The sequence below is a fragment of the Xenopus tropicalis genome, chromosome 4, assembly GCF_000004195.4.
Source record: "Xenopus tropicalis strain Nigerian chromosome 4, UCB_Xtro_10.0, whole genome shotgun sequence".
NCBI classification, from domain to species: Eukaryota; Metazoa; Chordata; class Amphibia; order Anura; family Pipidae; genus Xenopus; species Xenopus tropicalis.
This window is the reverse complement of record NC_030680.2, coordinates 51,540,609-51,559,823: the sequence shown is the minus strand read 5'-3', so window position 1 is coordinate 51,559,823 and position 19,215 is coordinate 51,540,609. Positions and strand designations below refer to the sequence as shown.

General features: G+C 37.9%; 1 protein-coding gene across 1 annotated transcript; it reads left to right on the top strand.

The window, feature by feature from the left end:
• The first annotated feature begins 398 nt into the window (after window positions 1-398).
• On the top strand, window positions 399-18,079 carry cetp (cholesteryl ester transfer protein). The gene is made up of 16 exons (XM_002937170.5): window positions 399-579; window positions 1,206-1,320; window positions 2,345-2,476; window positions 2,773-2,843; window positions 5,012-5,099; window positions 5,559-5,628; window positions 5,785-5,845; window positions 6,971-7,062; window positions 9,303-9,482; window positions 11,560-11,607; window positions 12,662-12,829; window positions 14,073-14,140; window positions 14,229-14,271; window positions 14,371-14,440; window positions 16,315-16,400; window positions 17,947-18,079. Exons 1-16 carry the CDS (start codon window positions 456-458, stop codon window positions 18,019-18,021), a joined length of 1,491 nt encoding a protein of 496 aa, XP_002937216.5. The 5' UTR covers window positions 399-455; the 3' UTR covers window positions 18,022-18,079.
• The last annotated feature ends 1,136 nt before the right edge of the window (window positions 18,080-19,215 follow it).

Below are 19,215 nucleotides of genomic sequence, written 5' to 3'. Positions count from 1 at the left end.
CTCCTGTCATTTAGAGCTTTCTATAAGGGATCCCATTCCTGTACAATGGTAACCTGTATGATACATTCCCTGAAGCTTTTTAATAACTTTCTTTAGGAAGGGCACCTTGACACAACAATCTCCCTGGTTTTCATTTTTTAGGAGTTGCTATTTATACTCTGGGGCACAATATAGCGAGTAAGAAAATAAAATAATGGGATTCTAAAATCACTGCTAGGATGGTGCTTACTACAGTCAGAAGTACTGAAGGGTGCTTGTTTTTCTCTACTAACAATTGCTGGAAACCTGCCACAGAAAATAAGATAAACCAAGTGTCCTTTTGTGAATACTAGAAGGAGGTCAAGGATTACCACAGGAAATATTTTTTTTTTTTTTTAAACTTGGCTGGGATATTTTGTGCAATACCTCAAGCAAATTCATAGAAGTCTGTGAGAGATCTGCAAAGAGCCAGCAAGATGTGGCTGATGGTTTTCTTTTGTGCATGTTTTCTAAATGTTTCATCAGCTTGTGATTTTGGTCCGTCATCCCCCCTTGAGACTGGCATTGTTTGCAGGGTGACAAAGCCGGCTGCCCTGGTGTGTAAGTATCATCTTGCCTGGAAAAGGCATAGAGCAAAGCTCCTGTAGAAATGTAATTGAATTTGCTTTTAAACTTTAACCAGTGAATGCCAGTCTTAATTTCTAGGAAAATTCACAGTGGCAGAACTCCACATGGGAAAACTGAGTATGGGCATTAATATTACATATGAATATACTTTTTTCCTTTTATTTAGGAAACAAATATGGGTTTTAATATTTCTTGCACTAAACAGGGCGCAGTTTGTAAATGAAAGCAAGCAAAACAAATCACAGTAAATGTACTGTTTTAAGCAAATATCTAAACAGTTGTTTGGTTTACTAGATGTGGACCCATTACTGTATGAAAACTATTTATAATACAACATACTCCTGATTTAGTGCACAAAAGTTGCAGACATTTATAAACTATAAAAGGGTCAGATTTGTAGATTTCAAGGAAATCTGTTGAAAATGACCACACAAATGTGGATGTACATATTTGGTTATTAGAACATATCAGATACTTCTCCAGTGTAAATATTTATTTGACTTGTGTTGTTGAAGATGATTTGTGTTTAATATAGTAGATTAACCGATGCTTCATTATAAATACAATGTTAAGACTAAAACAACATCATCCCCTTTTAGTAAATGAGCAGACTGCACAAGTGATCCAAGCAGCCTTCACACATGCATCTTATCCAGACATCAATGGAGAGAAGTCCATCAGGTTTTTCGGAAAAGTGACCTATGGTTTGACTAAGTAAGAACCTTTCCCCTTGCTATTTAGTCTTGATCTTAGGTGCAGCCCAGGGAATACTGAATACAGACATAATGTACAGTTCAGAACTGCCTTTTCCAAGATTTCTACACTGAATACTATGAATTCTTACAAAAAAGGTAGAAAAGTGAAGGGTGTAACGTGCCACAATCCAGTGTAGGCCAGTAAATCATATCTAAGAAATGTTATGAAAAATATGGAATTGGATAGAGGATATAATGATTAATCTGTCACCACTGGAAGAAACTGGAATAAAAGAGCATTTGTAGTAAATTGTTGGCTTTTGTTTTAATTTTAGCAGTCAGTATGGTCAAATGACCATGTTTTTGTCAACACTTTAAATATGGTTACAGCTAAATGACACAAGTTCTCTATCCAAGAACTACAATATTGTGTTCAGCAGCAAAAAGGCAAGCTAGGTCATTATATGGAAGATGTATACAGAATATGCTTAGATTTGCATTAAGTTTTTGAAAAGTGTAGGAAATTAAATGGTCATACAGATCTGGTTCTGGCTTTGTATCTAATAGTGCAAGATTAGTGCACAGATGTTATCAGTTTCTTTGTAGACCAATGTCTGGTCCTGCTAAGAACAAATCACACAGATTGTCTGGTGAGTTAGTACAGGCAGAATACATAGTTCCTATCCAAACATCCTATTCAGCTTGGTTTCCCAGTATCATATCTGCATTGGCCCCAGTAATTCATATGAATGATTTAACTTTCATTTATACAGTGGTAGAAATAGAAATGGATGGATATTGAGGGATTAAAATGGTTAAGGCACTTGTCCTCATAGAGTGCGGAGGCTCAAAGCTTGTCGGGAAAAGGCAACTTATAATAAGTTATTTTTCAGCAACTAAAAAGTTAGTGAAGGAAGCATACGTCAAATTTTGTATGAGAAAAATCTGGTAAAGGAAAGAAAAGAAAGAGTCAAATCTGACTTGTAAACAGCCGACTGGGCAATTGGTATTATTGTGTTAACATGAAAATTCTTCTTATTTAGCATCCAGATAAGCAATTTGACTATTGGAAGTAGTGAAGTGGAACTAAAGGAAGATGATGCCGTGTATATCACGATCAAGAACGTGAGTGCATCCTTCAGCGGGACTCTGAACTATGGCTATGGATCCTGGTTGTAAGTAATTATATGATAGCTTTTTTTTGTTTTTACATTACCACTGAAAAATACAAACAAATAATAGAGCAGCAACGCACCACTACAGGGTCAATTTACTAACTCTTGCTTTTGATACAATGGAAAAAAAATTGCTGGAAATCCTACTGGCATGTTATTTAGGTATTTCATATATGAGCCCCTAAGGTATTTAGTCATGTCTGCCCATTTGGATTTCTTCCTCTAGCTCGCAAGCAACAATCACCAAACAGGGGCTTGCAGCTCTAGAATCTTCTAAATGTGTTATTTTTTTGTAGTGTGAAAGGTGGACACGCCATTGACTTTGACATTTTTTCCAACACTGATTTACAAGTGAACACGAAACTAAGTAAGTAACCCACTAAGTAATTAAGCATGGTACACTGCATAAAACATTTTTTCATACAAAGTTATAAACTAACTTGTTAGTTATAAACTAAACAGAGGTCCCAAGTATAGTGATCAATAAATTACAAGTGGAGCTAGTTTTAAGATTGCCAAACTGACTCTGAACCCAAAAATACTCACAAGAGTGTATGCTGGGTTTAAATCTGTGACTAAGTAGGTTGCAATATTTTATGCAGTAGATTAAGGCATGGTGGTATTTGTTCCTGCTTTTCAATCACATGACTAAAAATGTGCACAAATGAACTTTGATGTAACCAAGTCCTCAGTCCTTGGTCCTTTGCTTTTTAACTTTCATTAATGACCTGGAGGTGGGAATTAAATGTACCGTTTCTATTTTTGCTGACGACACTAAATTGTACAAAACTATAAGTTCCATGCAGGATGCTGCTAATTTGCAGAGTGATTTGACCAATTTGGAAAACTGGGAAGCAAAATGAAAAATGAGGTTCAATCTTAAAAAGTGTAAAGTTATGCACCTTGGTAGAAATAATGTAAATGGGAGTTACACACTAAATTGTAGTCTGTTGGGGGTATCCTTAATTAATAAGGATCTGGGGATTTTTGTAGATAACAAGTTGTCTAATTCCAGGCAGTTTCATTCCATGACTATTAAAGCAAATTAAGTGCTGTCTTGTATAAAAAGGGCATTAAATCAAGAGATGAAAACATGATATTGCCTCTTTGTAGTCTCTGGTAAGGCCTTACCTTGAGTATGCAGTGCAGTTTTGGGCTCCAGTCCTTAAGAAGGATATTAATAAGCTGGAGAGAGTGCAGAGACGTGCAACTAAACTGGTAAAGGTGATGGAAGATTTAAACTATGAGGTTAGACTGTCATGGCTGGTGTACCTAAGGTTGAAACATGATTACTCTGTACAAGTTAGAGGAACAGAACTTTCACTTGAAGCAGCGTAGGTGGTTTTTCATGGTAAGGGCAGTGAGGTTGTGGAATGCCCTTCCTAGTGATGTTGTGATGGCAGATTCTGTTAATGCCTTGAATGATTTCATGAGCAAGCATAATTGTCAAGGCAGTATTAATGTTGGTATATATAGTTTATATATGTGAATGTATGGGTCTATGTGTATGTGCTGGGGATTGCTTGGAAGGGTTGAACTTGATGGGCTTTGGTCTTTTTTCAACCCAACTTTACTATGTAACTTGACTGTTTTTGGGCCTGCATATAACAGCCCTTCTGCTTGTATCTGCAGTCTCCTGTGTCTGCACCCAGAGACATTGTGTCGGCCTCTGTGGAGGCAGATTTTTGGCGCGAAAATGCATATTCACGCATTTTGCCCCTGAAATCTGTACAGCCCAGTGTGATAGTATCCTTAGTTTTGTAGTTGCTTTCCCAGCTTAAAGGAGAAGGAAATATCAAATCACTAGGGGGTGCCAAAATGTTAGACACTCCCCAGTAATTGTATTCACCTACCTGATACCCCAAGCTGGTGCTCCGGTTAGCAAAAAACTGCACCAGCCTGGGGTAGGCAAGCGATCCTCTTACATCCTCATCCTTCCTTCTTTTTTCTCTGTGATCCCAAGACCCATGCACAGTGGAGTCAAAAAGCTGACATTTTTGTTAAAGTGCGGCTTTTCACTCTACTGCACATACAGTAAGGAAGAGGATCGCTCACCCACATGTACCCCATGCTGATGTGATTTTCTGTTAATAAGAGCACCAGCACGGGGTATCAGGTAAGTAATTACAATCAATGATTTTAACTTTCCTTCTCCTTTGTTATACATAACTTCAAACATGTTCAGACTGGGATTTAAAATAGGCCCTTCAAGTACACAGAGACTCAAACAGCCCTCTACCATTCCAATTAATATTGACTATACTCTATATCTATATAATAGTCTATGGTATTTTACAGCAGCCTCTCTGGCATTTGCCAGAATCCAGGCCTGAGGCAATGCCATATTTATAAACTTGACAACAGTTTACTTGCTTAGGTGAAAGCTGCATGCATATTATGGCACAGTGTACCCTGTACTAGTAATTCTTCCTTATCTAGTGTGTATTTTTCATTATTTCGATAACTTATATTTGCTCTATATATTCTGCTAATGTCTATTTTCTTAGTCAATCTAACGGACAGTGTTTTCAACAGCTTGTGGTAACAACCGTGTTGCAGCAGACACATCAGAGTGCTACCTGACATTTCACAAACTTGTATTGCACCTCTATGGAGACAAACAGTAAGAGCTATATATTGTTTCATATATAAAGAAGAAAATATATTTTGTGGTTTCTCAACCTATTTTTTCTTTACTGCACAATGATTTTAAATAATTACATATACTAATGCTGCAATGCACATAAAATAATCACATATACTAATGCTACAATAAGGTAAGAGTTTCATTGGCCCTGCGGTTCAACTTGAATAAAGGCCCAAGCTTAAAAACTTCTATTCCCTCATTGTTTTAGTGCTGCTCTATTTATTCATCCCTTACATATAAAAATAGATCGTTCACACTGCAAATATTTTTGTTGTGAAAGTTATAATTATTTGTGTCCATAGGGCCCCCCCCCCTTGGTTCAAGTGCCTTGGTGAAGTTGCAACCCCTGAAAAGTATCTTATAGCCACTATAGGAGTTTCATTTCTACCAGAAGTTTTGCTTCTACTTATAAATGTAAACTTTTGTTTCTTCCAGGCCTGGCTGGTTAAAGCAGCTCTTTACAGATTTTATTTCATTCACTTTGAAACTTGTTCTTAAAAGTCAGGTAAGAAAATGCAGCAGCAACCTACCTTGCTTCCTTGTTCTACTGCTTAGTGATATTATAAACTGCCAGTTAACCAAAACAAGGGTCCTGAAATTATCATTCATAGACTATGCCAGCTAATCTCCTGCCCTGAACACTTTATTTTATCCCTAACAGATTTGTAAAGAAATTAATTACGTGGCCAATTTGCTTGCAGATTTCATCCAGGACAAAGCAGGTAAACAGTGAATAAAGTATAATGATAAAAATGGCAGAAACAAGTTTTAAACCTAGGATCTACATTTCTCCATTTAGTTTGTATGACTATATAGAGCAGATGAACACATTTCCATTTACAGTAGACCAATGTAGATTTATTTATACTTTCAAATAGAGTGAACATGTACAATTGTTAATCCTAACCCATGCCCTCCCTTGTTGTACATAGCATCAAAAAATGGGAGGGAACACCAGAAAAGCCAGGAATTGGATGTTAATTAAAGGTAATCAGGTAGCCTCTATCTGGCTTCAGCAGCCATTTGTATTCAGAAAAACTAAATAGCCAACATTTTTCCTGTGGCTTTAGCTCCCTAATTATATACATCTTGAAAAAAGCAATTGCTTGAAGATGTTATTATACTGTATAATACTGTACTGAGAGTTTATAAGTTTACAGTATATCTTGCATATGCTCATCATAACCACTATTCATAGGCTTATTAGTGCACACTGTATGTGTAGAATGTTTTGTTTTTGGATTTGCTTTTGTTTTTTTCTTTGCAAGCATTAGGTGTGTTGCGTGGCTCTGAATATAATTACAGAAAAATTTACCCACTTTCCTATGGGATTTTTAGAGGTATATTTATCAAATGGTATCAAAGTATTCTTCTAAAAATCCAATAGAAATGAATAGAAAGTGGATTATTTCTAATCCCACATTTTCAAAAATCTGCCCCTAAAACTGGCCATACACTGAAAGATCCACTTGTTTGGCTATCTTTCCCAATATGCCCACCTCAGGCCAAATGATTGGATCACATTGATGGATTGAGGGTATGCAGGACCACATCACTATGCTAATGTGCTCCTTGCCCCAACTGGACTTTGCAACCTGTCTGAGGGCCCCATACACGGGCTCTAAATTTAGGGCAAAGGAACTAAAGCACTGGCATTAGCATGTTTTACAATTAACCCTGGGGGGCCCGGAACACTAAAAAAAGCTCTGACACAAAAAAAAATGTGTAAATTGTAAAAGTGCTATGAAAAACCTTTTTTGTCCCTCCCAACTTTTCTAGACATTATCATTATGTAATGTGTTTCTAAAATAAACACTGTTTATATCAAACTTTCTCTCTCCTTGTAGAAGACTTCCTGAAAGATGGTGACATTGGGGTGGATATTTCTATTACATCCTTTCCTGTTATTAAAGCGGGTTACATGGAGTCACATCACAAGGTCAGTGCTGAAAACTAATACATTCTTAAAATATTTTTTGAGAAACATCCTGCAGTCATTTTTGAGGAATGAAAAAAATGCATATTGTTAATACAGCAGAGAGATGCATACTACAAAGTAAGGCCTTGGCCAAGTGAGAATGGAGCTGGGAAATAAAGACTGGACACTTGCAAGAAGGATCCACTTAGGTGGATCTTTTGTATTTGGGTTTTGTGCTGTCTCAGAGCAGGCTTAGATCAGCTGCTAGTCACCCTCCTGCAATTTACACATGTAGATACAAATCTTACTGCAATAGCTGGATACAGGTATACAAAAGAGACTTCCTCCATACCAGTGACAGTGGCACATCAATTACAGCAATATTCCAGACCTCAACACAGGCAACTGTGTGTGTACAGGCACACAGCTTCCTGTATGTTGGATTCACAGACACCTGTGAATCTCTCCCAGTCAGAGCTCCCCTGTAGACTGACCAGCCAGCCTTTCAGGCTTCTTGACTAGCCAGCTGATTCTAATCAGATCCACCTGGTCAGTCTGTAGCATTTACTCTTCTATAGCCAGTCCATGTACTCTTAGGGCTGTGGCAGACGGGGAGACTAGTAGTTCGGGGAGATTAGTCTCCCCGTCTGCCACAGCCCTTAGGGTGAGGGCAGATGAAGTGTTAATCCGCTTCTCTCAGCCCTGTGATTTTCTGCCTGGCTGAGAGAAGCAGATCCACTTCCGTATGGTGATGTGTGGTGCGGATGGGCCTGGAAAACGCGAAAGCAAACGTTTTCTAGGCCGACTGCTGACCCGCTCACTTGGCATGTATGTTTCAAATTACTGGGCCTCTGCTGCTAAAAAAATCAGGTGATATGTGTCTTAGGTGAGTAAGACGCAATGTGTCAGACAATGTAAGGGTGAATTAGGCTGAATTTTTAGACCTTCTTCAAAGTCTTTTCCAGGTTTATTATCAGGAAAGATGGACAGGTGGGGGTTGAAGAATGGACCACTCCCACACCTCTCTGCTCAGAACACAAACTGCCTGTCAGATCTGTGCCAAGTTAAAGGGGTGGTTCACCTTCACGTTAACTTTTAGGGGGAGATTTATTAAGACACGAATGCTCGGAGCGTTCATTCGAATTCGTATTTTTGCCGATTTTTGCTCTGTGAGGCTACAGTTTTATTGCTATAAGTTTTTTAACTTTCTTCTTTATTCAGGCCCTCTCCAATTCAAATACCAGTCTCTAATCCAAACCACTCCTTGGTTGCTAAGGTAACCTGGACCCTAGCAACCTAACACCTGCTGAAACTCCAAACTGGAGAGCTCCTGACCTGAAAATAAAATAACTGAAAAACTACAAATAATAATATAATATAGCAAAATGTCTCCGCTTTGTCATTAACAAAAAAATATGTCCATAGTAAGAATTCTTCCTAGCATTCTTTAGGCACTCGTTACTCTATGCAGTTAAAATTCTCACATTTTTTTTTTTTCACTTTGAATTTTCATTCTTTTACAACTTTTATTACATAACCCAGAGTCATCACAAGAGTTCTGTAAATACAGGTATGGGACCCATTATCCAGAATGCTCAGGACCTGGAGTTTTCCAGATAAGGGATCTTTCCATAATGTGGATCTCCATACCTCACGTCTATTAAAAGATTATTTAAACATTAAATAAACCCAATAGGATTGTTTTGCTTCCAATAAGGATTCATTGTATCTTAGTTGGAATAAAGTAAAAGGTACTGTTTTATTATTACAGAGAAGGAAAGCATTGATTTACTTATAATGGAGTCTATAGGAGTTGGCCTTCTGGATAACAGGTTTCCAGATAACGGATCCCATACCTGTATGTGTTTCTTTTTTTTTTTTTGCGCTCTTAAATAATGCCAGACAGTTTACCATTACCAAATATACTTTTATACTTCATTTCAGGTACTTTTTGGGACTTCTCAGGTCTAAATGGCCTAGAATGCTAGAATATCAGCAATAAAGCATGAAAGAACTGTTACTTTGTAAGAGAAAGTACTCTACTCTCTGGAACATCACACACTGTTTTGGGGCACATCATCCTTAATTTACTCATGCTTCTATTCATCATCCTTAGTTTAGTCATTGTAAGCTCAGACTCCATCAGTGTAATTATTGGTAGTTACAAACAATACAACCGAAATGTTCTGTACAAATATACCACGTAACAACAATCTGAACTACAATGGTACAAATGTACCTTTTTTTTTTCTCTTTCACAGGGTGTCCTCCTGTACAAGAAACCCTTTGACATATCAAACAGCTCACTGTTCTCACCTTCCCTTTTATCTGAAAACAGAATGCTATACTTTTGGTTCTCTGAACATGTGCTCAATTCTATGGCACAGGCTGCATTTTTTGATGGTCGTTTAGAGTTGAAACTCACAGGATCAGAACTTAAGGTAACTTTAAGTGCTTTGTTCCTTGATCTCTTGCCAGGGGTTCATGGAAAACCATATTGTAATGACTGGGGCACTAATATTAATACATTTGCATTAACTATAATTCATGCAAATATGTAAAATGTATTATTAGGTAAAGTTGCTAGTAAGAAAATTCCCTAAAAATAGTAATGATGGGTAGGTCTAGACCAGTGATCCCCAACCAGTGGCTCTGGGGCAACATGTTGCTCACCAACCCATTGGCTGTTGCTCCCAGTGGCCTCAAAGCAGGTTCTTTTTTTTAATTAATGGCTTGGAGGCAAGCTTTAGTTGCATCAAAACCAGATGTACTGCAAAGCAGAACCTTGTATAGGCTATTAGTCCCCATAGGAACTACCAGTAGCCAATCGCAGCCCATATTTTGCACCCCCATAAAGTTTTGCATGCTTGTGTTGCTCACCAACTCTTTTTATATTTGAATGTGGCTCACAAGTTAAAAAAGGTTGGGAATCCCTGGCCCAGACCCTAGGTAGTTGATCCTCTATAAAAATAGTAATGATTTTAGGGCTAAACCCAAGGTTGTAGAGAAGGCCTTTAAAGGAAAAAGAAAGGTAAAGTCACTTGGGGGTGCCAAAATGTTAGGCACCCCCAAGTGACTTTAACCGCCTACCTTTTACCCCGGGCTGGTGCCGCTGTCAGGAGAAAACAGCACCAGCCCGGGGTAGCTGCCGGCGCTTCCTCCTTCCGGCTTCACTGCACGCGCATGCGCAGTAGAGTGAAAAGCCGAACTTAAACATTTAAGTCGGCTTTTTCGCTCTACTGTGCATGCCCGGCCACCGGCAGTTTAGGAAGTGGAAGGCGGAAGGAGGAAGTGCTGCGCTCCAGGTGCCCCGGGCTGGTGCTATTTTCTCCTAACAGGGGCACCAGCCCGGGGTACAAGGTAAGCGGTTAAAGTCACTTGGGGGTGCTTAACATTTTGGCACCCCCAAGTGACTTTGCCTTTCCTTCCCCTTTAAATAATTTTCCTACTCTGGACTTACCCCCAGAATGAATACTTTACCAAGAGATTATGTATATGTATATATATCATGTTAAGCAACCAATTATAGAATCTCTCTCACCAAACTGGAATATATATATCAGTAAATATTGCCCTTATACATCCTTTCCCTTGATCCACCATTTAGTGATGGGCTGTGTGCTCCTTCAGAGATCACATGACCAGATATAATGCAGCTTCAACTGTAACAGGAAGTAGTGTGGAAGCAAGGAACAGAACTTTGTCCATTGATTGGCTGATGTGCCTGGCACGTATGTGTGCCTTGGCTTGTTTGTGTGCACTGTGAATCCTATAATCCCAGGAGGTGGACCTTTCTATTGAGGATTACCAATAGCACATACTACTAAAAAACTATATTTTTATGAAAAGGATTCATTTAGATGAAGCAGGATTTTACATATGAGCTTGTTTTTGCAATATATTTTTATAGAGACCTACATTGTTTATGGAACCTGGTCTACAGTTTCAAGCCCTAGCCCTTAAAATATAGGCTTCCTCATGGGATTAGAGAAAGTATACACTTGGGTCTAAAATTTTAAAACATTTAGTTAAGGTAAACATGATATATGAAATAAGTAACAAAAACTGTATATAAGTTATGTTAGCCATTTGCCTGGTAATTGCCCTTAGGTATGAGTGAAATACAAATGAAGCACCACAGCACAGGGGCAGCTGGCTAGCTCAGCAGCTGGACCCTACTACTTACAGCCAGCATCAGAAGGTGGTCCAAAAAGTCACCTCTATGAAAAAAAATTCTTGCAGGTTTAATTATGCTGTATATTCAAAGCAAGGCAAATGTTGCCTCACATTGCAACAGCCTCTTGTATGGAGTAGGTGGTCTGGCAAAAGTTAAAGCAGTCCTCTAAAAGTGCAAACATTGTCTGCACTGTGCTAACAAAAGGTAGGGAGCAGCGTGACTGAATAGCGTGACATGTCCCAAAAAGCTCTAAAGGGTGTGGTCCAAAACTTACATGGGTTTAAAAATTCATAACTGACTTGCAATAATGTATATAACATATATGTATTTGTTTATTTAAGGATATTTTGAAAGATGATGATACAGAATCCAACAAAACAGACCAAAAGGTATCATAACATAGTTCTCTGTTTGTTACGTAACTATTTTGTATAAATATTCCTACTGTCTTAATTAGGCAAAAGGGGACACTTTGGGGCACATTTACAAAAGCACGAACGCTCGAGCGTTCATGCAAACGCTCCGAGCGTATTTTCGTCTATTTTTTCGGGTGTCCGGACGACTTTTTCGTTCGCCGCACGACTTTTTCGGACGTTTGCACGAAAAAATCGGAAAGGTTTTACCGCTGTTTACAATTGTTCGGTACGAAAATTACGTGACTTTCGGATCGCCAATACGATATTATTGTGACTGATACGATTTTTTCGTAAGCATTTTCGTGGTATTTGCGATCTTCAGAAATTTTCGTTTCCAATCCGATTTTTTCCCATTCGTGATTCGGATTCGTGGATTAGTAAATGTGCCCCTTTGACTTAGCATATCTGACATCATATCATACTCTAATGGAAAATTCCCTCCAGGGTCCTCCAATTAACAGCAGAAATCTATGGTTTTCTAAAACTATAAATGGACTATATATATATATATATATATATATATATATATATATATATATATATATATATATATAATACACTAGATAAATCCTACACTAGGCCAGGGGAGGGGGGAGGAACGAATTTTCAAAGTACACTGACTGCTGATCTCATATAGGCATGGCTACCCACATCTTACAGTGCACCATTTTTTTGAACATCAGTCATAAGGGCTCTGGCACACGGGGAGATTAGTCGCCCGCAACAAATCTCCCTGTTCGCGGGCGACTAATCTCCCCGAAATGCCATCCCACCAGCAAAAATGTAAATCGCCGGTGGGATGGCATACGCGGCGGCACGATGGATTTTATAGCTATCACTCTGTTCTGCATAAGTAATGCTCAGAATAAAATTCAGAACTAATTAGGTTTTTCTTTTGAAATACATCCATGGGGCTAATTCATTTTAATCTTTACAGATGCTTTATTTGTCTTTAAGTTTTTTCTGAATTTCCTTTATCCCTTTATCATCCCTATCTAAAGATTTTATCTCAATCTCCTTCTTGTAGATCTTCAAAGGAGTTTCGCTGAGTAACTCTGTAACACAAATATGGAGTCTTATCCCACCAGAAATCAGAATCACCCCTGAAGGGACACTTGTGACATCATCAGTGGCTGTCCAACTCAATTCTACCAATGACACAGAATCGTCAGTTGTGGGCTTATACTTTGAAACAGTAAGTGATATAGATAAAATCACTGAGATGCAATTACAGTTGAGAAAAAAACTGATATAGCATTTGGGTAGGGTTGTCAAATGAAATCAGTCTAATTATGCTTGTAAGGGGGGTCATTAGTTATGTTGGAGTAATTGCAGTATTTGACCACTAGGTGGTAGATTGGCTAAGGTTAAGTTAGGTTTGGTAGTTTTAGGGCCTAGCCACTAGGGGGAGCTAGAGAAAAGGGAAACTAACTGTATACAGAGATGTGTTAACCTGCTTGGTGAAATTAACATCTGCTGGGTGTGTGTATAGAAAGTGGCTCGCCTGTTCGGGGGGCCTGTAAAATAAACATTGTGTGTGTTGCAACTCCCTGCACCCTTGTGTTTCTTAGTGTAGGTGATGTAATCAAGAGAGAGTTACTGCCTACATGCTGCTCTAAGGGTAGGACATTTGATGTTTCTCTTAACTGGGCACTTGCATTGTTAAAAATAAAATTGGGCACTGGTGATTGTTAAACAGATACAGCAGATTTATAAGAAATAATAAAATATGCTACTTCACTTAATACACTGAGTATTTATGTACTTGATAAGAGTACTTTAGTAATTGCATCACCAGAAAGTTGTGGATCAATCCTGGGTTCCTTGTCACTTGGGACCTTCCACTTGTTGGTTTTCGTCTGGGTATTTCTAACCTCACACAGTCTCTCCCCAGTGAATCAAAGAACTGCCCTGACACACTCCTAGGGGCCCATTTATCAAAGTCCAAATCCGAATCACGAAATGGCAAAAGTAAATACGATATATAATTCTATTTTTTAAAAATAATTTCCTTTTTCTCTGTAATAATAAAACATAACATTGTACTTGATCCCAACTAAGATATAATTAATCCTTACTGGAGGCAAAACAATCCTGTTGGGTTTATTCAACATTTAAATGATTTTTAGCAGACTTAAGTTACAGAGATCCAAATTACGGAAAGATCCCTTATCCGGAAACCCCCAGGTCCCGATTATTCTGGATAAGAGTTCCCATACCTGTACAATGGAAATAAATACAGGAAACTGGTAAACCATGGCTTTTTAACCCTTTTTGTGCCTGGGGATCTTGCAGTGCCTGTGTTGCTGGAAAACATGCACCTTAGCATTTATCAAAAGAAGAAACATGCTACAAGTATTAATCTCAAGTTCATTTCCTTGATTATTTAAAAATACCTGACTTCAATAAAACTTTTTTCTTCTTTTTTTTTTTAACAGGATGTTACTGCCACAGTCAAGGCCTCATATGCAGATAAGAAGCTGTTATTGCACCTTTCTGATTCTATGTGAGTTAGCAGCACTTTAGTAATACAGTAAAGAAGCATGGAGATGCTTTGGTTTGTTCTCATTGTGGTGTCTGTCACTGTCTTGCAGAGTTCAAATCAAGACTTGTACAAGTTCCTTGCAAACATCTGTGGTAGGTCTTTTAATAAATGTAATTTATAGTGAGTATACTGCTGTCCTTTCTTCCTCACCTCCCTCCCCTCCCTCCTTAACTGTATGCTTTTTTTCCTAGACGGAAGAAGCAATCAAAGAGTTTCTCCATAAAACAATATCTCTGTATGGAATTACTGCTGTGATGAAGCGTAAGTGTCCAATGTAAAGGCAATAAAGATTTTGAAACAACGCCTTATTCTTCTTTACCTTCTATTTATACCCATTTTAAAGGGAACATATGACCTTGTATGTATATATGTGTATATATATATATTTTCTGTATTCAACTATTTTGAATATTATACAGCTATACAGTTCTTCCAGTTCATTGAATGTTAAAGATGCTTTGTTTAGGAGTTACTAAAATAATTTTCCTCTCTGGACAACAATAGATGTGTGGCTTAATGCACCATTAATCACTTTTAACACCATGTTTAAAAAAAGTACAGGCATGGGATCTCTTATCTGGAAACCCCTATATCAAGAAAGCTGCATATTACAGGAAGGCCATCTCCCACAGAATCAATTTTAAGCAAATAATTCTAGTTTTTTAAAAAATGATTTCCTTTTCCTCTGAAATAATAAAACAGTACCTTGTACTTGATGGTAACTGAGCTGCATGAATGCATATTGGTGGCAAAACAATCCAACTGGGTTTATTCCTTGTTTAAAAGATTTTTAGCAGACTTAAAGGAGAAGGTAAGGCTAAGTCACTTGGGGTGCCAAAATGTTAGGCACCCCCAAGTGACTTAAATTGCTTACCTTGTACCCCGGCTGGTGCCCCTGTTGGGAGAAAACAGCACCAGCCCGGGGTACCTGAAGCGAGCGCTTCCTTCTTCCTTCCTCTCCTGCCGGCAAAATCCCTGGCCCGGCGCATGCGCAGTAGAGTGAAAAGCTGACTTTCTTGTTAAAGTTCGGCTTTTCACTCTACTGCGCATGTGCGCGCAACAGGAAGAAGGAAGCTCTCGCAGCTATCCCGGGCTGGTGCGGTTTTCTTTAAGGTATTGCAATCCAAACTACAGAAAAACCGTTTTTCAGAAAATCCTAATTCCAAAGCTGTCCAGACAATAGATCGCACACCTGTACTACCATGATGAAGCTTTTAAACACTATAATAGTTTTTTCAATAAATAAAGTCCCAGGCTCACATTTAATTATTCTAATTCTCATGAATGTATAATATCATTTCAGTACCTGTTTACCATTTCTGTACATTTTATGCGTCTATCCAGAAATAGAAACCATATCAAAACACAGGTATAACTCACATCATGTTATGAGATGTTGAGTGTAAAGACATCAAAAGTGGCAAATTATTTAACAAAAATAGTGGGCTGAATTGTAATAAGCAATTATTCCCAAAAATGTTATTAAGTTTATCAATATGTTGTTCTTATATCTTTGGGTTATAAACAAGCTACTGATGAATTTGAGGGTACAAATATGTGCATGAATGAATAAATCCCTTTAAAGGACAAGGAAAGCTCTCCTTAGTGGCCAACTTCCTCTTTGCCTGGTATAAGGCATCATATATTTTGCATTGCGCTGTAATAGCTGCAGGTTTTTAAATACACATCATCAATGCAGCCTTATTGCGCGTAGACCACTATTGTCCTGCCGCACACCAGGAGATCCAGAGGTCAGCGCTCAGTGAGAGGATATGTTATGCACATGCTGCTGTTTCCTGCATGGTTAGACTGCACGGAATTGCGGTCTTGATAAAGACCGAGGCACTAAATGCTATTACTTTTAAAGGAGTCAGTAGTTTTTACGGGAACACATTTATGCAGGACCTATATGTTAAGGTAATTAAAGGGCTCTACACATAGTTATTTTAATAGGCCTTAATACGTCACATAAAGTTACGTTTTCCTTGTCTTTTAAAAGTATCTAAGTGTCCACAGTAAATTAATTCTGTTCGACACTGGATCCACAGACTGTAGAACAGGATCAGATTGCTAATATATAATATGGATACATTCGGAACATATTCACAATTTTTTACAATAAATCTTCTCTACAGGTATGGAACCAGCTTTGACATCATTGATGAACAGTAAAGGACTTCATTTGTTTGACATTATAAATCCTGAAATAATTCCTCATAAGGTACAAAATCACTTTTATAATTAATATACAATGCAAATGGTATCTTGCAGATTCACCATTTTCAGGCTTCATGGCAGTTCTGGAGAACAGGAAAATACACTTGTGTAGGCTATGCAAATGGAGTGCAGCTGCAATTTTACTATTAATGTATCCTCATCAGTCCTTTGATACACGTTTCTTTTGACCAAAAATTGTGGATACATAAATAAGACAATCTGTAGATTAGTATTCACCAAATACATCAGCCACAGTAACTCAATAAAATACCTGGCATTTCATCTCTCTTTCTCCCCACCAAAGTCGCATTTCTCTCCCAACCAATCAATCACCTCTGCACCATTTTGTCCACCTAAAACATCACCATCTGCATTTGTCTGGCCAATAACTACACCTGAATCTGCACTTCTTCCCCACCAAACATGTCAGGTTCTGCAACTCACTCATCACCAAATTTACAACTCTTAGTTGTCCAAAAGCATATTGTTACTGGCAGTCTTCATCATAATGATTTATCATTCATATTAATACAAATAATTTAGCTCTTCTGGCATTCCATAGCACCATGGAATGCTACAGATGAAAGATGAAATAATACTGCAGTTAAGAAAAGGAAGCTTAGGGCTATAGGATTTTTCTCTTGACAACTGAAATAGCCATATGCTATAATGATACTGCAATAATGCAATATTTTTAAATCACTGTCAAGAAATCAAGTAACAAGGTTGTAAAAACATGTATGTCACACAGCATCATTGACTACCAATTCCTGAGCCCGATTTAAAACATGATTTGCATGCTAGCTTGGATAATCTGATGATAGTAGTGTTACCCTGCCTCATTACTTATTATTATTTTACAAGAGAGAACCCAAGTAAAGGGACTTATTTTCTTTCATGGCAGAGTATTATTTGTTCTGCATTTTCTACTGTCTGCAGGCTCTGATGACATATAATGGAAGTGCCCTTAACCTGTATGCAAGTCTACATAATCCACTCAAAATCAGTCCATGGACTGTGATATCGAGTGCAGAGAGTGGCCTTACACTAAAGCTAGAAAAGATATTGGCATAATGTAATAACACTAGAAAAAAATTGCTCATAGTGCTCAGTCAACATTTACCAACATGCAGATTTTCATAGTTTTATAGTTTTTTCAAAACCATGACTAAACTAATTGCCACTATAAGTCATTTATATTGAAAGATCCTAATTGAAAAAGCACAAATGAAAAAAAGACACAGAAAAAGTGCAAAAAACAAGTCTTTTTTGTATCGCATGAAACCGACTTTTTTGTATTGTTGCACTAAAGCCAGCTCCAAAAAAACCTGGAAACCTCGCGTTTTTGAAATCGTGAACGCGAACCAAAAAATGCACACCAAAAAACTGTGTTAGTGTTAGTAACTTCCCCCTTTAGCATCAGCAGTTTGAATAATAGAAAGCAAAGAGCTGATTGCTGCTATTGGTTTGCCCCTTTTGTCTCTTACAAACCATGTTATTTCCTGTGTGAATAATGTGAATATGTGAATAAATTTGTTTCTCTTATACAGGGTTATTTAATCGTGCAACTGGATTTCGGATTTCCTCATCACCTTCTGGTGGATTTCTTAAAGAGATCTCTGTAAAGCCCTATTATTGTTTTCAGTAGCCAATAAAGGTAATCAAATAAATAATCAGTCCTGGATTTTTCATTGCGGTAAAAAAAAAGAGTAGTAAATAAGTAAAAAGGAATATCGTAGCAAACTTACTATGCCTCTGTATTCCATTAGATATTTCATACCTGTATACAGTATATATAGCCAACATGTGGCTCTGGTGGGAACATATGCTGCCGTAGGGATAACTACACAAAGTTCCCTAAAAACATCTCAACACATTTATTTTATCTAAAGCAGATGCCACCCTAATTTCTAACTTTGAACTATCCTACTCTTCTACTCTTGCCTGGGTCAGTAAGTGCCTCAAAGGGATTCAAAATGGTAGCATAAGGTGGCCATACACTATAAGACCTCACCAAACAAGTGGATCTTTCCCCCTGATATGCCCATCTAAGGTGAAAAATCTTCAGCCAAACTATCAAAGTACAATGACAGGAATAGGAGTCGTCAGATGGAGGAGCACATCAATAAGCCAACGTGGTCCCCAGTCCGCTGGGAAAATCAAACCTGCCTGATCAACATTTGCCAATTTTTGCCCATATATCAGCCGGGTAGGCCCATCAGGAATCCCCATTTACAGGCAGATAAACTGGCAAATCAGTTTGAAGGACACAAATCGGTAGCTTAAATCTGCCTGTGTATGGCCTCATGTATGGTCATGTAAGGCACAGCAAGCAAAACTGATAAAGTTAAATACTGCCAAAAAATAAAACTTTGACTTCTTTATGCTTCTGTAAAATAAATGACATTTGAAAAATATAGGGTACTAAAATGTCATGATTTTTATGGTGTACTTTTTTTTATTTCTAAATTACTAAAATCACTCTACCAATTAAAATGTTATTCTTGGACCAACACATGTATTTTTTTTTAGGTGTAATATTGGTGTGTAGGCAGCCATCTTAGTGCACTGTGCCTGATTCTGAGCTTTCAGATGAAGCTGGCACTACACATTAGATCTGCTTTCAGATAAGCAATTGTTTCTCTTACTCCATGTACTGTCAATAGGACCCAAGTTGCATAATAGCACCTGCTTTGGTGCTAGTCTACCATCTACCATCATGTCTACCACTAGGTTTAGCACTAGTTTAACAATACAAATGATTTCTGATTCATTTTAAACTCTACAACACTTATCCAGACTTCAGGAAACCTGCTTTT

Bases quoted from the DNA above. Each gene is read 5' to 3' on its own strand.
- cetp (XM_002937170.5), top strand. From the start codon at position 456: ATGTGGCTGATGGTTTTCTTTTGTGCATGTTTTCTAAATGTTTCATCA. The intron at 7,063-9,302 runs GTCAGTGCTGAA...TCTCTTTCACAG, and splicing joins ACATGGAGTCACATCACAAG to GGTGTCCTCCTGTACAAGAA. The intron at 9,483-11,559 runs GTAACTTTAAGT...TGTTTATTTAAG, and splicing joins TCACAGGATCAGAACTTAAG to GATATTTTGAAAGATGATGA.